This window comes from Trachymyrmex cornetzi, unplaced genomic scaffold (genome assembly GCF_001594075.2).
Source record: "Trachymyrmex cornetzi isolate Tcor2-1 unplaced genomic scaffold, Tcor1.1 scaffold433, whole genome shotgun sequence".
Taxonomy (NCBI): domain Eukaryota; kingdom Metazoa; phylum Arthropoda; class Insecta; order Hymenoptera; family Formicidae; genus Trachymyrmex; species Trachymyrmex cornetzi.
In genome coordinates, this window is record NW_017299102.1 from 186,147 (window position 1) to 205,514 (window position 19,368).

The following is a 19,368-nucleotide window of genomic DNA, read 5'->3' on the forward strand; positions in this document are numbered from 1 at the left end:
ATTGAAGAATTAAGATTGCGTATTAATTACCACGCACACTCTCATTCGCCCTGGTTTTGAAGTTTTTTGTTGTTGAATTTGGGAGAGTCCGTAAGAAGATTACATTTTTATTACCAGGTATGTAAATATGAAACCGGAATTTTTTAATAGAAAATACACGGTTATTGCATGAAAATGATAAAAAATATTTTATTCGAAGTATTACCCATCGCTAGCTATACATTTTTCCCACCTGTCTGACAATTTGTGGATGCCACGCCAAAAAATTGTTGCTCTTTTGAGCCAAACCAGTCATCTAGCCAAACTAGTCATCTAGCCATTTTCGTACATTTTCGTAAGAAGTGAAGCGCTGCTGAGCAAGTTCGTGTTCCATCGATGCAAATAAGTAGTAATCGGACGGGCACAGTCTGGTGAGTAAGCCGTATGCGAAAGTATTTCCCAACTAAACGCCTCAATCGTTTCCTTGACCAGTTTTGCTGTGTGTGAGGGTGCATTATTATGAAGCAAAATCACTTTGTGTTGCCTTTTTTGATATTCCGGTCGTTTTTCACGCAAAGCTTGATTTAAATTGATCATTTGTTGTCGGTAGCGTTCAGTATTAATGGTTTCGCCAGGTTTTAGCAGCTCATAATAGATCACAATTTTCTGATTCCACCAAACACAGAGCATTGTTTTCCGTCCATAGAGATTTGGCCTTGCAGTCGATGTCGATGGTTCGCCTGGAGTTACCCATGATCTTTTACGCTTAGGATTCTCAAAATATATCCACTTTTCATCGCCAGTTACAATTCGATGGAGAAATGACTTTCTTTTGTACCTGGCGAGCAGCATTTCGCAAGTGGTTTTTCGGTTTTCCTGTCGTTCATTCAGTTCATGTGGAACCCATTTTCCCATCTTCTGGATCTTTCCCATGGATTTCAAACGTATGGAGACGGGGCTTCTCGTGTTACACTCAATTAATCCGCGAGTTGTTGTTGAGTTTGAGCGTCATCCTCATCCAACAATGCTTGCAATTCGCTGTCTTCAAATTTTTTCGGTGGTTTTCCACGTTCTTTGTTTCTCACGTCAAAATCGCCACTTTTGAATTTTTTAAACCACTCAAAGCACTGTGATTTACCAAGAGCATGCTCACCGTAAGCATCGACAAGCATTCGATGCGATTCTGCAGCAATTTTCTTCAAATGGTAACAGAAAATCAATGCTGTTCGCAAATCGTAGTTTTCAGGCACAAAATTCGACATGTTCAACGCTATTACAAACTATACTGTTATATGAAACTTGTATTGTTGTGAGTTGGAAATCTTTGTCAGATGTCAGAACAAGGAAATGGCGTCAATGACGCGGTCTGACGGCAACTACATTGACAGCTATGGCCATCTATTGGTAAATTCCGGTTTCATATTTACATACCTGGTACTTAGTACGAATGTTTTAAAAATGTACGTTATTCAACGTACGAACTATGTTCACACACATGTTTGTATATTTTAAAAATATTCCTCTCATAAAAAAAAATTTTCTAAATCTGCTCGCGATGTGTTGCTTTCGCTGACTTGACAAATGAAAATTTTTTTAAGACCGCACGAGGAATTTTACTTTTGTTAATATGTACGGACATCTTTTGAACGTCCCATGGACATCCCTAGGACATCTGTGCTGTGATGAAAATTTTCAACGACGAAAAATCTAGCCAGATACCCGTACAATATCCCACCATATCCTCACAAAATACCGCTACCATATTGTTACTGTACATGATAACTGGTACTGTGAAAGTACAGCGTATGATTTCCTGACCTGAAAATAGTCTTAATAACATTAAGATTAAATATTAGACAGTAACTGCTGGATGTTCAGTTGAACTGCACAAATTTCTATTAGGACCATATTGAACAGATGTATCGTAATTATATAGGTATTCGTGGATCATCGAAGGATAGCGGTTTCCATACGATTTCAGAAGCCAAGCATAGTGGATGGCGGTTATGTAACCGGATGGGTGACCGCTTCGAAACACTATGAAATTAGTTCCCAAATTCAGGGAAAAATGTTTTTTATTTTATTATAATTTTATGTGTATTATGGAATAAGATATTAATCAATAATAATTCTCATATAAGAATCATTTTGTCTTGATTGTGGTTTAAAATTTGTTTAATGTATTAATTTGGTCCAATTTTAGTCCATTGCGTCCTAAAATGGACATTTTTAAAAGTCCAAAATAGTAACACTGGATGTTTTTGAAACGTTTTTAAAATATCCATGGATCTGGATGTTTTTAATACGTCCAAAACGTCCAACACGTTTTAAATACATTTTTAAAACATTACTGTGCTGTCTAGAAAATTACTCGATATCCTTACAGAAATTTAATTTAATACTAGCCAATTTATTACTGAAAGTAGTAATTAATTATTAACTTATTTGGAATACTAAATAAATACTAAGAACAGTGCTTTTAACATAAATAATTAATTACTGTTTTTCAGTATTGCAGTCAGTATTAGATTGTAAGGATATTCAAATCTGTAAAATGTTCTGCGTCTTTTCGCTTGATTATTGAAATTACGTCTGTTATAGGTCGATAAGTCAGTGTAGATAACTTGCTTTCCAGTAACAGACACGGATGGTATAGTAAATCATTACACCTTTGTTTGCCAATGCTAAACAGAAACGAAATGAACACTATGTAAAGCTCATCACACACATAAAATGATATAACCTGCATAGCATAAGATACTCATTAATCCACTGGATCAATGAGTATCTTATGTAAATCAATATCACGTTATATCGGATGCTCATTGATTCAGCGGTCTTATGTTATACTTTCTTAGCACACATCAAGTTACATGTAACGTATATGTTGGTTGTAATTTCCCATTCAACAATATAACTGTAATATAACACATGTGTTATATTATACATGTATATTACATGCAACTTGTTTGCTGAGTTTATGCTTATATCATTATAGTATGTAAAGTCTATTCTACAAGTGCATAAGGATAGTTGTAAGTGGTTGTATTTGTAAAAATTAACTAATCACAATCGAATAATCTTTTCATATTCGACTGCAGTTGGTCAATTTTTACAACTACAATCACTTACAACCACGCCTACGCTATCGTAAAATAGACTTAATGAGTCTTAAACACAATGAAAAGCATAGGCAATAGAAATAGGAATAACAAATTTGATACTCAGAAACGTACATTCTAGTATATACAATTTCTGATAGGTTGAAATCTTTTATTCTCTGTTACTATTGCTTTTCATTGTGTTGAAGATTTTATCCTGTATCTCTTGTTGAAAAGCACTAATAAATAAGCGGCGGTGCAGACACGAACTGCAACGCGAATTTTAATCAAAATACCGATAGCGCTATCTCACCAACAATTGAGGAGAAGGGGTCGATTAAAATTCCGACCGTAGAGGGATCGATCGATCTCAGCGGACACGAGAGAATTCAAGACACAAGAGAAGTGTATCGTCTTAAAGAGAATCCCGATTTCAACGTCGATCAGGATGTCAATGTCGGGGGTTGCGAATCAAACGCTACTCGTACCTGATAGCTCGCCGAAGTGAATCTGCGTTCAACTTGTCGAGAGCGTTGCTCGACCAAGTGTCAGTCTTGAAACGAACGCAAACACCACATACTATCATGTCGGATTGAAGGTAAACGGAGACGTGAGCATCAATTTCCCGAACGTGCATCCGACTGTGGCGGGCGATACCTCTGGTTTGAGATGGACGCCTTTAGCGTCACCGCAATCCACTTCCTCTGTGTAGAATCCACCAGTCATCAGCAGCACGTTTCCATTGTCGTACCAGTAACCCGAATCAAAAGGCTAATCTGAATGTGAGTTACAAAGCGAATTACAATGCGAGGCCGCAAATGGGAAACAGGAATATTCGCACGCGGATGGATCAACCGTCAATTTAGCCATAGAGTACCGTTTGCTTGTCAACTCGGTGCCAGGCGTTCTGGGACGCTGCCAGGTCGTCGAATATCAGCGAGGACTACAATTGCGCAAGCTACAATTACATGCCAACGTCAAAACGCCGACCCGGACATTAACGCCGCGCCAATCCGGACGTCAACGCCAGCGGTCGATGCCGCCGGATTAAACATCGACCGGCCGATAGTGAATCCGCGTCATCGATCAATGTCCTCCCTTTACCAATAATAATAATAATCCGACGATAAGAACGGACGCTATCGTGGTTTCGACGAAGCGTTAAACGGCTTCCTAATAGAGCACTTAACAACGAGGCGTGCAGCAGCACGATACCAACTATAACTCCTTTGTGGACAGCAAGATGAGTTACAATGTGAATTGCTGCAATTGTAATCAAAGGAACAGGGAAGCGACGGGATGCTGTCACGCGGCGTCAAAACAGAAAAAAGGATGATACGAGAGTAGCAATGGAAGATAAGAAACAGTTTGGTGGTAAGAAACTTCGGGGCAGGCAACCGCAGAATGCAAGAACTGATAACTTGGCTCGGGCGTTTTCGACGGGTTAATCTGCGTTGGTTAGTTCGGTTGAGATGAGCGTTCGTCGTGACAGATTACAGTAATGAGGGATCCACGTCGGGCATAACGTGGCTTGATAAAATATGTATTGTATCGACGAAGCAGCTATGAGTAGCCAAGGAATTACGGACTGTAAAATGTAATTCATGATTGCGCTACAAGAAAACATCGTTGGCGAGAGAATAATGGGTAATTAGTGAAGCGCAAATCTAATAAGGCAAAATCAATGCTGTGCATAATGTAGTGGTAATGCAAATCACGCTATATCAATTAAATTCTTGCACTCCAGTCTTGGAACGTTCAACGTAACTGTAACAATTGTAAAAGAAGATAATGCAAAAGAAAAAAGAAATTTATCTATATGACATTATATCGCAAAATTCTACCATGTAATACAATATTATAACACAGGAGTGATTAACCTGCGGCACGCGTGCCACTAGTGCCTAAAGAAGCTCTGTCAAAGAAAAATTAAACAAATAAAAAATGACATAGTAAAATAGCAATCGAAATACTTCATTAATCTATTTTTTACACTTGTGGTCTCTGGCTACGTTCGTTTGTTTGTTTTCATGCTAAAGATATTAGGCTGATATTTCATTGTTGTGTTTTTGTCATATATAATAAAAATTTTGAGTATATTAATAGTTGTCATGTCATGACTTTTTTTTAGAGAATTCTATCTAATAGCCAATCAAAAAATAAAGATGGAAAATGCTCTAAGCGCAAAAATAAATCAAATAAATGCAATCTCTGATTAATGTTTTGATTCACGATTTATAACAATTTATTTTAAAACGAACATAAATGATAGTAAAAGAAATGTATTGTTTGTTAAACAGTAGAAGTCATTTTATTTTAATGTAAGAGAAGAAAATATAAGTAAAATTATACTATTATAGTTTTTTTGGTTAATTTGTAACAGAGAGTGGCACATAAAAAATATCAAAATCTTTACAATGGCTTACCAGACAAATATATTACAGCAAAGGTTAACCACCTTTGCTGTAATATATTTGGAATGCTAAATTTTAATATGAACACATAGATAGTGACGTGATTTTACACCGCAAAAAGAACAAATAATTCAGTTATAGTTATTGAGAATTTATACTCTCCGCTTATAGTCGATTTGCATTTTAAATTATATTTGAAGAGCATTTTTATTCTTGCGCTGAAAGAAATTCCTTTGACAGATTTACGCGTGTCATTCAAACGGCAAAGTACAAACAAGAAAATAAATAGAAAACCATGTTGTGCGGCTTATTTCTAGAATAACATTGAAACTACAAAATTTATAATAGTATCGTAGAAAAGTACACGGACTCGCATTAATTTCAGTTATTTATTTGTTTGTCAAAACTTTCACACATATCTCCTAAGTTTATCTCGAAAGGGGATGCAGGTTAATATTCTTTGTAATTTATTATCGTGATGGTGCAATAAGGGTTCGGAGGGCCCATGACCCAGGAAAAAACTTTCTCAAGTTTTAGCAACACATGGAATGGTGCAATTCATACCATCTTTCTATTCTGAAAAACCTCCGACAAAAGGTAACCCCTGGGAATTTTCGTAGCCCTCCTTCCTATGAATTGCTTCCACGAACGGAAAACATGCAGGATATGTGACAGCTACTTTCTCTCTTTCAAGAATATCTATTTATCAACTTCCAATAGAGATCGTAAGCCTTATTAAAATTCAATATAAAACTTTAAGAAATATTTAACAATCGTCCCAGAGATGTCTTTTAAATTTATCTATATCATACAAAAAGGTGCGCAGCTGGATAAGACAGAACGATTAAATATGTATATCCGGGACATGTGGTGAATTGTTACAATATATTTATCCGCAAAAAAATTGGCCACTGTACCATTACATTTTATTTTGCAAGTAAATATATTTTCATTTATAGAAAATTATACGTATCAGATTAATCTGACAAATTAAAAATCTCTAATTATACATTTTAGGAATATATAATTTCGAAATTAAAACAAAGCTGATATTTCTTTATATGGATTAGAGAACACCTCTTTGATGACCTCGACCGTGACATATGTTATAGAGGTGAGGGTACTGATCAACTTTTCCTTACAAATTAATCGGCGGTCTCTTATAGTTTTCGAGATATATTTATATAAAACTTATTTTCAAAATTTCATTATTTTCTGTATATGACACCTTGTATATGATGGATAGTGTACATATGTATTATATATAGAATCAAAGTTATTTCAAGGTAGTATTTACATTTTGGTACTATACTATTGACCTTATTTATCAGGTATTAGTTATGCGTCGTTTGAATCGTCAACACGCGTCTTTACAAGTTTCTCAGTGTTATCAATGAAACAGATAAACTGTTAAATTATTTGATTGATCATCGTGTTATTCGTGGAATGTTAAAGTGTCCACGATGTAATTATTGCGTTTCATTAACGCGTGATGTAAACAAATATAATATTTCATTGTCACTCTGTACAATTCCTTAGGAAAAAGTGTTTCAATATACTGATTAACTATTCAGTAACTGATGATATTTCACAGTATATTGAAACACTTTTTCTTAAGGAATATATACAAGAAAGAAAGAAACGATGCTGTAAAAAATGGTGTAACTTTAAAATAAGTGCATTATCTGAAACATGGTTTTCCGAAAGTCATTTAAATCTTCAAACTGTATGTTATTTTGTCGTTTATTTTTTGACGATTAGACACACACACACACACACCACCACGATATACATTTTTAGAATAAGAACTTCAATTATCATAGAAAACAATTATCGACTGGATGAATTTTTGTCGCGAGGTATTTTATTTAAGCACACAATTTATTATTTTATTATCTCTCTCTCTCTCTCTTTTTCTTTTTCTCTCTGTTGCATTATTATTATATGAATTTTGTAGCTTTGTGTTGAATAGATCGATATTAGCAGTGAGTCTCTTGGAGGAGAGGACAAAATTGTTGAAATAGACGAAGCGAAATTGAGAAAACGGAAATATAATAAACGTCGCCTAGTTACTGGTCAATGGATATTTGGAGGTTTTGAACGAGGATCTAAAAAATTATCTATTGAACCAGTTTCTAACTGTTCGTACTGCTGCTACTTTATTAAATGTAATTAAAAAATGGATTAAGCCGGATAATACGATTATTTCTGATTGTTGGAAATTGTATAACTATTTGAAAGATGAGGATTATATTCACGAAACTGTGAATCACAAATATTAGTTTGTCCGGTTAGTGGAGCATACACCCAGCATATTGAGTGAGTGTGGCGAGAAGTACGAAACAATATTCCTCGATTTGACACAAAAAAAAGAACATTATATCAGTTATTTAGCTGAATTTATGCTTAAAAGAAGATTTGATTTTCGTGAGCATATTAATGGTTTTTGATATTATGGCTACGTTGTATTCATTATCAGACTAAAATACATTTTATACTGTAAAAAGTTGATATTTATTTTTTGATTTTTTTGCTCTGTTTCGTTACGTCCACATATATACTTTATCTATTATATTCATATTAGCCTCATTCATTTATGTAGTAAGACTGAAATTTAATAAGTATATTCAATATACACCCTACCTTGCGTAGGGGTTTGTCTAATCTTTTTGATATCTATTACTTTTAGTACATTATAGACCCATTTATTTAGTAAAGAAGATTTAATTTAATACATAAAATGTATGCGTATGTAAGCAGGTATACGTCACCTAAGAGAGTTGAACTAAACAATTATCTTATTTTGTTAATAACTTGTTAATAATTTGTTAATAACGTTGATAAACAGTGATCAACTAAAATCTTTTAAAGGTTACTCAGGATCATGACCTTGCGAACATATGTCAAGATCGAGATTATCGAGGTTTGTTTCTTAAGATAAAGATTAGTATTTTAACCTTTTATTTTTATCTTTATTAAGGTAAGTATTAATAAAATTGTACTCTGAATATCTTAGAAACTATAAGAGATCGCCGATTAGTTTATAAGGAAAAGTTGATCTTCACCTTTATAACATATGTCAAGATCACAGTCATTGAAGGGGTGTCTCCTAAAGTAAAGATTTACCAACAAATCTACATAAAAAAATTGCGAAGCGCACATTAGCTACGAACCGTTTCACATAAATTCTTTAACTTAATCGAGTATGGCGAGTCCAACAGATCTGAATATTTCCTTCAATTAACAATAAGATAAATTCAGCGAAATTTTGAAAAATTGTTTATAACAAATAATTTTCACAACTTTACGTAATTTTAAGTAACATAACATTATTCCTCGGATTTTGACCCTCAAAATAAAAAAATCATTTAACTTAATTTTATTATTACTATCATGTATTAATTATGTTAGCTTTAAGCAAAGATACATTTTAATTTAAAGTACACTAGATCCACCAATACAGTTAAAGAAATTTTGATCGATTAGAATTTAAAAAAAAATAAAAATGCAATCTAAAAAAATTATCTTGTTTAAACGTTTATATAGTCTAGATTTTAATAAATAGATTTAAATTTTGATTTTATGTCATTTATGCAGAGATGGGAAATTACTTTTACTTTTAAAACAACAATTTAATAATGATGTTGCAATTTTTTATAACGATAACAAGAACTAACTAAAAGTTAAGGCTGGAAAGTGAAGTGACTAAAAAAGTAATTCATTAATTGTGATGCGGCGATTCGTTACTTTTAAAAGTACCGAGGCGAAACATGACAGGTAACGAATTACTTTTTTCAATAAATAATGCGTAATGATGACAAGTCACTTTTCGAAAGTGACATTCCCAAACTAAACTTTTAATTAGTCATCGTTATCGTTATAAAAAATTACAACATTGTTATCAAACCGTTATTTTAAGAAGAACGGCAAAAATAACGGCAAAAATAACTTCCCATCCCTGCATTTATGTTTCATATTTTATGATGTCTAACAGTCTACTGAAAAAATAAATACGTATTTTTATTATACGTAAAAATATCCAGTCGGAAAGGTCTAGTCTATATATGTGAAAATCTAATGTGTAAAAGATTAAAACTAGCCGAAGTAAGGAAAGCCACAGCGGATTAAAAGTAGTACGAGTAAGCGTATAAATCGGACGCAAAGAGGTCAAGACTTTCCTCAATCCCTACTCTCGAGTAGATGATGACTGCGTCGTCGTACCGGAAAAGGTATGTGGCTCTGCAAGGTAAAAAGTAAAAAACCATTTTACTTGAGACGAATGCGAAGCAGATTGGTTACTGGTAAAAGCATCGGAAACCGTCTATACTCTGTATCGTAGCAACCTGACTTTGTGGATAATTCATGAAAAGCAAAAATATTTTTTAGTCCACTTTTCCTCGAATCGACAGATGAATAGTTTCATCACATGAATAGTTTATCTCTGCAAAATCCTGATCCTTAATTTCGAGCTTTACGTACACGCGTTACAAATTAATGCTTTGTAGATAATCTAGGGAAAAAACAGTGTTCTGCGACGCTACTTTTTTCATCAATCGCAATCGCTTGCTTTCGCATTGAAATTCCAATGAGTTTCTCAACTATATCGAATTTAATACGAGTACGCTTGTAAATTTACGAGTACATACCGAAAAACAGACGGCGTTAAATTAAAATCTTAAAAGTAAACAGCACGGAATAAAATCTTAGTGATAATATAATGCTCTCGTTTCAGGAATTTAAGGGTTTTTTTTATTTTGCGTAATAACGTGTATTTTTTCTTTAAATTAAAACATTGATATTAACTTGGAATTAAATCATGAGCTTTAAATGGAAATCCTCGTGATACAACCAGACAAGGACCGAGCGTGAAATTCCCGAGAGTCTAAAATTCGTGTGCATAAGTATACGCATTACAGCCACGTCTTGACGTTCATCTGTGGATTAACATTTGTGTAAGAGGCAAAAAGCACATTGAGAAACGTCAAGGATATTTCCTTGATGTTTAATAACCATGCTATGCTAAAAGTGGAGAGTGAGACGCTGCTCCGTTCTACTTCTCTCTCTCTCTCTCTCTCTCTCTCTCTCTCTCTCTCTCTCTCTTTCTCTCTTGTAAACCTTTGACGGCGACAACGTTTCTGCGAATTGTAACTGCATGTATATATACCAATCTACCTCGAAACGAAATATGCGTTTGAGGTTGAGATATATCTTGTGCAAGACACGTCATTCATATTTTCCAAAATTCAACGAAAATCTCAAACACTTTCGAGAGACAGAATATTATCATTTCCAGAAGTTGATATTTCTATTGAAAAGTGTAAAACTATAAACACATTTTACAAAAATAAAAATTACGACTATTAAAAACATGAAACATAATTTAAATCGACAATATTTCATAAAATAATATTTTATCACTCTGTCATTTTTCCTGAAAAGAAATATACATTATTTGAAAGACATTCTTACACATATAAGATAGTCCGCATGAATTCGCGAAGGCAAAGGAAAAACAATAGAGATAGAAGTAAAAGTGGCGAAGGGAAGAAATGACGTGGCGAGAGAAATGCGATCGAACTGAAGAACGAACTTCGTTCAAAACTTTATCTTTGAGAATAGAATAGAGGAATTGAAACGTCGGATGTATGTATGGTAGCTCAGAACGAAAAACACTCGGCATTCCTTTCAAGCTAGATCAAACTCAGATCCGATCAGATCTCCACACGAAAGGCTGAAACTCTATTCAAAGGAACAATAATCCGTGCCCAGCTTTTGTGCTTCTACAACGGAAAGAACAAAAAGATGGAACGTGGCCTCGATTCGCCTCACAGTTTAAACGAGGGTATTTTATTATCGATATTACGATCTCTTTATGACTGTAAACATCGTAAATGCGCTCAAAACGTCATTTCAGGCGTAGATGCGTTTGTCTTTGTAATATCCGTCTGTGGAAACATGGCCCTTGAACGAATAGCTCACCGAAGTGGGTCACAGCGAAACAAAATATATTTCTTTGTTTATTAATTTCACTATCATCTTGTTCTATTCCCTTAAGCAAAACCTTCTAAATTTCCACGTTGCTTATGCAACCACGACGACTCATAAATGTATTATTCTCTTCATGAGTCGCATTAATGCGCAGTCAGGAGGAAAATTCTGACTAGGATTTTATTCAAAATTACAAAAAGATTCACTTTAGCGTTTTAACACTTTTTTTTCTTGAAAATAAAATCGGTTAAAAATCCATCTGACATTTGATATATTGTTATTAAGATCATTACAGAATTTATGCGATGACTCGCATAACCATGGATTTAAATCCCCATCATTATCGTCATCATTATCCATCCTTCTCGCATTTCCAATTGCTTGCATCGAAAACATGTACGTATACTAAATCATTCTGTAAATAAAATTACCGGAAAATTTATGTTGACGTTATATAATGTTACACGACATATTAATAAGACGAAATAAGATGTTACAAGACTTTATTTTTCGAAACTTCTCAAGAGAACATTGCGGCCAAATACTGTCCCCGAAAATGTAAAAACGGAACCGTTCATAATGGCATTTAAAGAGTCACCATAGTTTTACGAGGAGGACACGATCCTAATGTACGACCATGAATTGACCTACATCGTCTCGCCAAATAACTTGTCTATTGGATATTAGAAAATGGATTTCGCGCAACACTGCTTTCATTGTTTTATTGTCCGAACGACGAATCGATATTCCTCCGCACGAACTTCCATTCGTCGAATTGCAGGAAGACACGCGCTCCACCAGCAGTTTCCATCTTCTTCCTAGCACCAATCTTTGCTCGCTTTCGGTAATACGAATTTTACGATTCTCTCTCTCTCTCTCTCATATATATCTTATATATATATATATATACACACATATATATATATGTACTAGTGCGCTTGCCTTCGGCGGCTCTTAGAGCTCCGTCCACCCGGTTGCGATGGTGTATCAGTCCCGCAAACATGATTTCACTATCGCGACCATAACATTATGATATCGTTAGGTCTCTTATTGCATCTCTTTCGCGTCTTTCTCGTTTGAGATATTTTTGCCCGCGCACGCTTTCTGCTCTCGTTTCATCTCGGAGAAAAAGGCTGAAGCTGTGTGTGCCTGATCTATTACTCCCCACGATGCAGCTTGCCCTTATCATCCGGAGACTTTATGATGAAAAACGTCGTCTGAGATTTCGACACCGTAGACGCTCCGCAATTCTCAGGGTATAATTCTATTTTGATAAAAATAATAATATATTTCGACATTTTAAGTAATATGGATTGTATTGTTGGTTTCATATCCGTAACAAAGCTTATTTTTCATGTACAATAACATTTTAAAAAACAAAAGTCTTTTTAAATAAAATGTTTTAGATTGTATTTTAATTTATCTTTTTGATTAAATTGATTTAATTCATAATCAAAATCGTTTTAATTATACAAGGTGTCCCATTTTAAATAACGGACAGGAATATCTCGGATGGTAAGCATTTTGGAGGAAATTTGTTTATACAAAAGTTGTAGGGTACAGACAAGGCTAACATTATGGTGACCTTGACCTTGACCTTGACGATGAGCTTCAAGGTCATTTCAATATCAAGTCAATTTTTTAAATGGAACCCCTTATTTCTCATTGCATATTCTTACAGCTCATCTCGAGAGCTTTCCAAAACACTATAATTAAGTTCATTTTCATGAAGTACTTTTCAAGTTATAAGGCTTGCAAGTTATAGCACCGCCGGCATTAGCATTACCCTAGGTGTCCAATCGACGACTAAAATCTCTTGAATGTTGTTCAGGATCATTACCTGGATAACATATATCAAGATCAAGATCATTGGAGACTGTTCCTCTTATTTTCACTTTTGCACTAAAAATTTATTTCTACATAAAAATGAAAATAAGAGGTACAACCTCCAATAGTCTTGATCTTGACAAATGTTATCTAGGTAATAATCCTGAACAACATTCAAGAGATTTTAGCCGTCGATTGGACACCTAGGGTAATGTTAATATCGGCGATGCTGTAACTTGCAAGCCTTATAATTTGAAAAGTACTTAAGGAAAATGAACTTAATTATAGTGTTTTGGAAAGCTCTCGAGATGAGCTGTAAGAATATGCAATGAGAAATAAGGGGTTCCATTTAAAAAATTGACTTGATATTGAAATGACCTTGAAGGTCATCGTCAAGGTCAAGGTCACCATAAGTTAGCCTTGTCTGTACCCTACAACTTTTGTATAAACAAATTTCCTCCAAAATGCTTACCATCCGAGATATTCCTATCCGTTATTTAAAATGGAACACCCTGTATAGGCTGTTCTTATGATCAAATTCTTTATTTATTGGACCAGAATTATAATTATTTATAATTATAATTTATAATTAAATATGGACTTATTTTAGGTACATGGCCATCGTGAATCCTTTGAAACCACGTATGGGAAAAAAGGCGACGCTGTGCGTTGCAATCATAATTTGGATCATCGGGGCAATTTTATCTTTACCGATGTTACTTTTCTACACCACGTACACTCAGAACTTCATGAATGGCGAAGTCCGCGTCGTCTGCTATAGCGATTGGCCGAACACAGACGATAATGGACTCAGCTACGATGAATATTTGTAAGTCAAATGTTTTATAATGAATACATATTTGTAAAAGTTATTCCTCAATTATTTCTATATATTTGCGTTCGTCTGATCTTTCACAAAAATTTATTTTCCTAATCTAATTGATTTGTTTCTATTATTATTATTATTATTATTATTATTATTGTGCAGATGTAAGTAAGCTTCTTTATTTCAATTTTGATCGAATACTAAATAGTAACGTGTTTAAGATCGTAGGAATACCTCGCAAAGATCCATAATGCGTTCGCGTATACATATAAGTTATTGTAGTTAAACACAATTACCATTCGCGTTTTTTATAGCGTACAATCAAGCGAGTCACAAAAGATAAAAGCATCACTTTTCGAAGACCCATAAAAGTGTTGTTACCTCATATACACATATATATATCCACGCAATACTATTACACCGTTTATAATTTATGATTAATTAACGTTAAACGATTGCGCCTGCCGGTCATGACCAATTGCAATTGGTTTGTCTCTCACGTATGTACATGAACGTGTGCCTTGCAGTGTGTGCCATGCATATTGCGCTGTCCTAATGAGTCTCTCATTTTACTATGAAGTGTTTCCAGGTACCGCGATAAGAGAGGCGATAAATCGAGCTAATAATACCTTCAATTCGGTGCATTGTAAATGTATCGCGTGCCTTCGAAATACTTACTCCAATCACGCGCGATTAAATCTTTCAAGCTTTGATCGGATTGTAATTACAGATGAAAATCTGAATTGTGTTCCACATTTGCGTCCGCTTCGTATGATCGTCCATTAAGATAAGTCTGCGAAAACGTACTTGCCGAGATAACGTACTCGCTCCGGAGCGAGTGCTGTTTCCTAATTGAAAGATTCAGACAGTATATCCAGAGCTCGGTGCTATCGTGCATAGCACGACATATAAAATCACTAAAATCACGCATAGGCGACGCCCGTAGTACGATAGCTAGGAGAATTCTAATCCTAATATAAATGCTGTTTCGAACAGTTGTTCCCAAAATACCTTACGCTTAATCCAAGTTCACGTGATTCTATCCATCGTTCTATAATCTCTAGCCTAAGAATCTCTTCTATTCTGCGATTAGAAGATTCGCACGACACGAAGCTTTCCCATATTTCGTCCCTCGCTTCTTTACTTATTCGAAGCGTAACAAGAATACAGTTTCAAAGCACATTTCTTCATCAATAACTCGATATAAAAGCATCTATTAAATTAATTTTTCGAAACTTTATACATATATCAATAATAAGCTTGTAATTAGTCGCACGCTTGGTAAAACAACAAAGCGATGCACATCAATAAATAATATCGTTTAAAGAAACAGGAAAGAAAATATGTTACTACGTGTAAAATTCATTATAAGCCACACCTTACAAAGGTGTGGTTTATAATGCAATTATATACGATAATGTTCTATAATTATCACACATTGCTTCAAGCGTGTTAAATTAATGAAGATTAATTGCGGTCGTAAATTCTGAAATTATCAGGATTGTAATGATAAGAATAAATGAATAAACAAATATTGCATACATAAATAGGAAATACAATATTTATCCATTTTTACATTTATTCTTTACATATCAAGTTATTGGAAAAAAAGAAAAATTAATCACAAGAAAAGTAAAAAATTTAAAAATGGAGAAAAAATTAAAACTAAGGATTTATTTCGAAATCAAAAAATAGTCATCCACAAATTTATATATATTATTTTAAAAACAATCATAACCGTTATGAATTAATGCTAAACGTTTATCGTCCATGACAACTTAACGTTTATTTGCTCTAGAATGTGCACAATTTTATTAAATGCGATTTCGTATTTGAGTCAATCTACATATAATCTTATATAATAATAATATAATCTTATATGATATAAGATTAGCTTACTTTTCCTCGATATTCTTAAAATTTTTCAAATATATTTGCTTCTTTCGGGCGATACGTTTCCAAGTACAATGTAATTTAATCCTCGTGTAATCCTTAAGCAAATTTATATAAATATCAGTATTATTGTAGCGGAAATAAATTTGTATAAATATCAGTATCATTGTAGCAAATAACGCCATTCATCGATCGTTTCTCAAATATTCTGCTTTGCTACTGAATTTGCTTATTCACCACTGTCGAATGCTGACGATTAAAGCTTTTACGGACCTCCAACGGCTTAAATTCGCACAAAATATTCTAAATTGGAACTACGCGAGTATAATCTGATGAATTTATGCATCAGTAGTTTTTATTTGTTTGGAATAAACACCGGTTTTCCAAGCGTAACGTGGAATCGGAAATTTCGATTGTTGTATAATAGCTTGCGACACCTCGTAATCTGATTGCAGCGAACGCGATAATCCATTGATCAATTCATTATCGTTTGTTAATAATCCTAATGCTGAGTGCGTTTCAACGTCCTCATCATGACGAGCTAATAAATGCTCCGTTAGAAAATTAACAACCGTTAGCATCGCTTTCAAATTGTCATAATTAACGTAATTAATGCATGTAGATAGGATTATATCGGCAAAAATTACGGTGTTGATCACTAGCGATAAAAACACGAGATTTTTGTTTGATAATTTAGTCACCATGTCTCTTAGCCTTTCAATGCGAATTAAACTAATTGGCTGCGTGATAAATGATTATATTTTCTTTCTTTCTTAAAATACCGTTCGCGCAATATTTTAATAAACTTTTAAAAACTCGTAAACTTACTTGAAAATTCCACTTACATTCTATTTTAAATTCCGACGAAAGTTTGTAACTTATACATACGTGTTGCGTGTAATCTGTTTAACTGTTCCCTTTCCATAAATTTCACATTACAAGTCGTTATATTCCGCTACTAAAGGTTAACAACAATTACATGATTATCATTAGCTATGTACGTACCTACATGTAAATGATTACACACGAGTTTTCATGTTCGAAACGTGAGTTCGGTTTAATTCACCTGTCCAATTACGACTTGATAATGCCATCGATAACTTTGTCAACAAACAACATCAAATATGCACACATTGGTCGGTTCATTAGGTCTAATAATATGTGCACTCGCGTAATATCAGTCACTGTGACTGGTGCATCTATACCGAATCGGCCATGTATTATTTTCATTCGGCATTGAATTGGCACATTCAGCATGCACTTTGAAAAAGGTTACGCCCCACGATATTTCTGAACAAAAATGTGCCCGCGAGACCGCAATATCACGTTATTTTCATTCTCCCGTTGAGCATAACGTGTCATTGCCTTTCGCGCCATCCAATGTAAATTTATGTTGAAAGTGCTATACACGAACGTAACACCTGCGACTCCTGAAATACCAGCTCTAGTTAAATTTGATTGTCTGAACCACAGATTAGGTCGAACATACGTGCAATTGCGAAATATCCGCATGAGTGATGAATTTCATAATAATAACTTTATTAATAAATTAATCGCTTTCAATTATAATAATTCTAAAATCGACGTTTCAACAAAAACTTGTGCGCAGTCTATTTTCGGATTTTCATTTTTAATTTTCGACTTTAAGAGATTGAATGTAATTAAATCTTAAATTCATTTCTGTTAAAGAAAAGTAAAATTAATTAGAAAAAAGTGAAATTAACTGGAATAAATAAAATTTTTCTTGTCTGTTTAAATCTTTCAAAACTGTTGAAGCACGGAGTGTTTTAATTTTTGATGTCAACTTAATAATGAAGCCTAGAACACTCTCTATAGAACAGAAAGATTTAGTTTTCTTCAGGCGATGCTAAAGCCTTCTGTTTTACCACATTTCCATTCTCAAAAATCTCTGTATTGGATGTACGGATTGCAAAAGTATCATTACTTAAATTAAAGTACGCACAAACAGGACCTCAGCTGCACTGGATTTCATGAGAAAATCGAAAAAAAATTTTTAATTCGTTAAAAATTCACTTACTTTTGGCTCGTACAGCTGTCATCTCAGATATATATTTGCTTGATATAAGAGTTTTAGAGTCCATATCTTGAAAATAAGCGTGTAGCTGAGGTCACATTATTGAAACGAACGATACCGAGTTTGTAGAACTAAGATTGAAAGTCTAGAAAAGAAATATTTCCACCGAATAGAAAATACGTGTATACAGGTGCTTTGTGAAGACTGGAACTGTCAACAGAGCCGAAATTCAGTAAAGTAGTAGTTGCGCGGTCTTGCGATAGATGGTGCTGGCATATGTTAAGATGAGAACAGATGCATGCGTTTGAGTAAGACAGAATGATATATATTGGCTACGTTCGGAAACGTCGATCGGATGCCTCCGATGACTCGGATTCATCATCTGTCCTTGTTTTACATTTAATGTTAAACAAGGATAGATGATGAATCCGAGGCATCGGAGGCATCCGAGCGACGTTCCCGAACGCAGCCATCATATAAGATAATGTAAAAATTAAATCAAAGATGTCACCACTATTATCGAATTTTGAATTTAAAAAGTCTGTACTATCGATCTTGATCGAGTTGGGTAATCGGTTTAGCATTTCCCCTTAAAGAATCTTAGAAGAAAGTATGCGATTCTTGAAACGCTTCGTAGAATAGACGATGCTCGATATTACATCAAGTAAACTTGTTCTTATGAGTAAGCGATATAAATTTAATTGACTTTCAGGTACAACGTTATCTTCATGATATTGACATACTTTTTACCAATCGGATCCATGACGTTTACTTATGCCAGGGTCGGCTTGGAATTGTGGGGCTCGCAAAGCATCGGGGAGGCCACAGCCAGACAGCTCGAAAATATTCGAAGCAAACGGAGGGTATGTTTAAAATGAATTAATATCCGTACATAGTTTAGACACTGAAATTGCTTTCGTTCCACGATCGAAAGGTGATTTAAAACGGAAAGGCGCGTACGCGACATGAAAGCGCTTACGCGATTACGCGACTAAGTTCTTCTCTCTCCCTCTCATTTTGGTATTTTTTTTCATCTCAACAGTAGATAATATAAAATCGTTGCTTTTAAATACTTCGTGAACGAAGAGATGGATGTTAATAAACTCCATAAACTCATGTTGGAAATTGTTACACGCTTCTTGTGTTCGATGACGTTTAAGTAATTATAAGTGCAGTGTCGTGTCAGTACTTGTACCGTATTTACACGAAGTGATGCAACTGATTGTGTATAATCTCACGCACGTTCTTTATCTTACTCTCTCACCCGGTCAAAACCGATATACGAACTATTTCAATTAATTAAGT

The 19,368-nt window shown here is 34.3% G+C and overlaps 1 protein-coding gene across 1 annotated transcript in view; it reads left to right on the forward strand.

Moving 5' to 3' along the window:
• Nucleotides 1–18,926, forward strand: part of LOC108764529 (tachykinin-like peptides receptor 99D) — a gene marked incomplete at its 3' end in the record, with an annotated part of 68,749 nt that extends 49,823 nt beyond the window's left edge. The window contains exons 2-3 of the mRNA XM_018512816.1: nt 13,920–14,138; nt 18,776–18,926. Coding sequence (XP_018368318.1) covers nt 13,920–14,138; nt 18,776–18,926 — 370 coding nt within the window. The remainder of the gene's footprint in view (nt 1–13,919; nt 14,139–18,775) is intronic.
• Between the last annotated feature and the right edge of the window lie 442 nt (nt 18,927–19,368).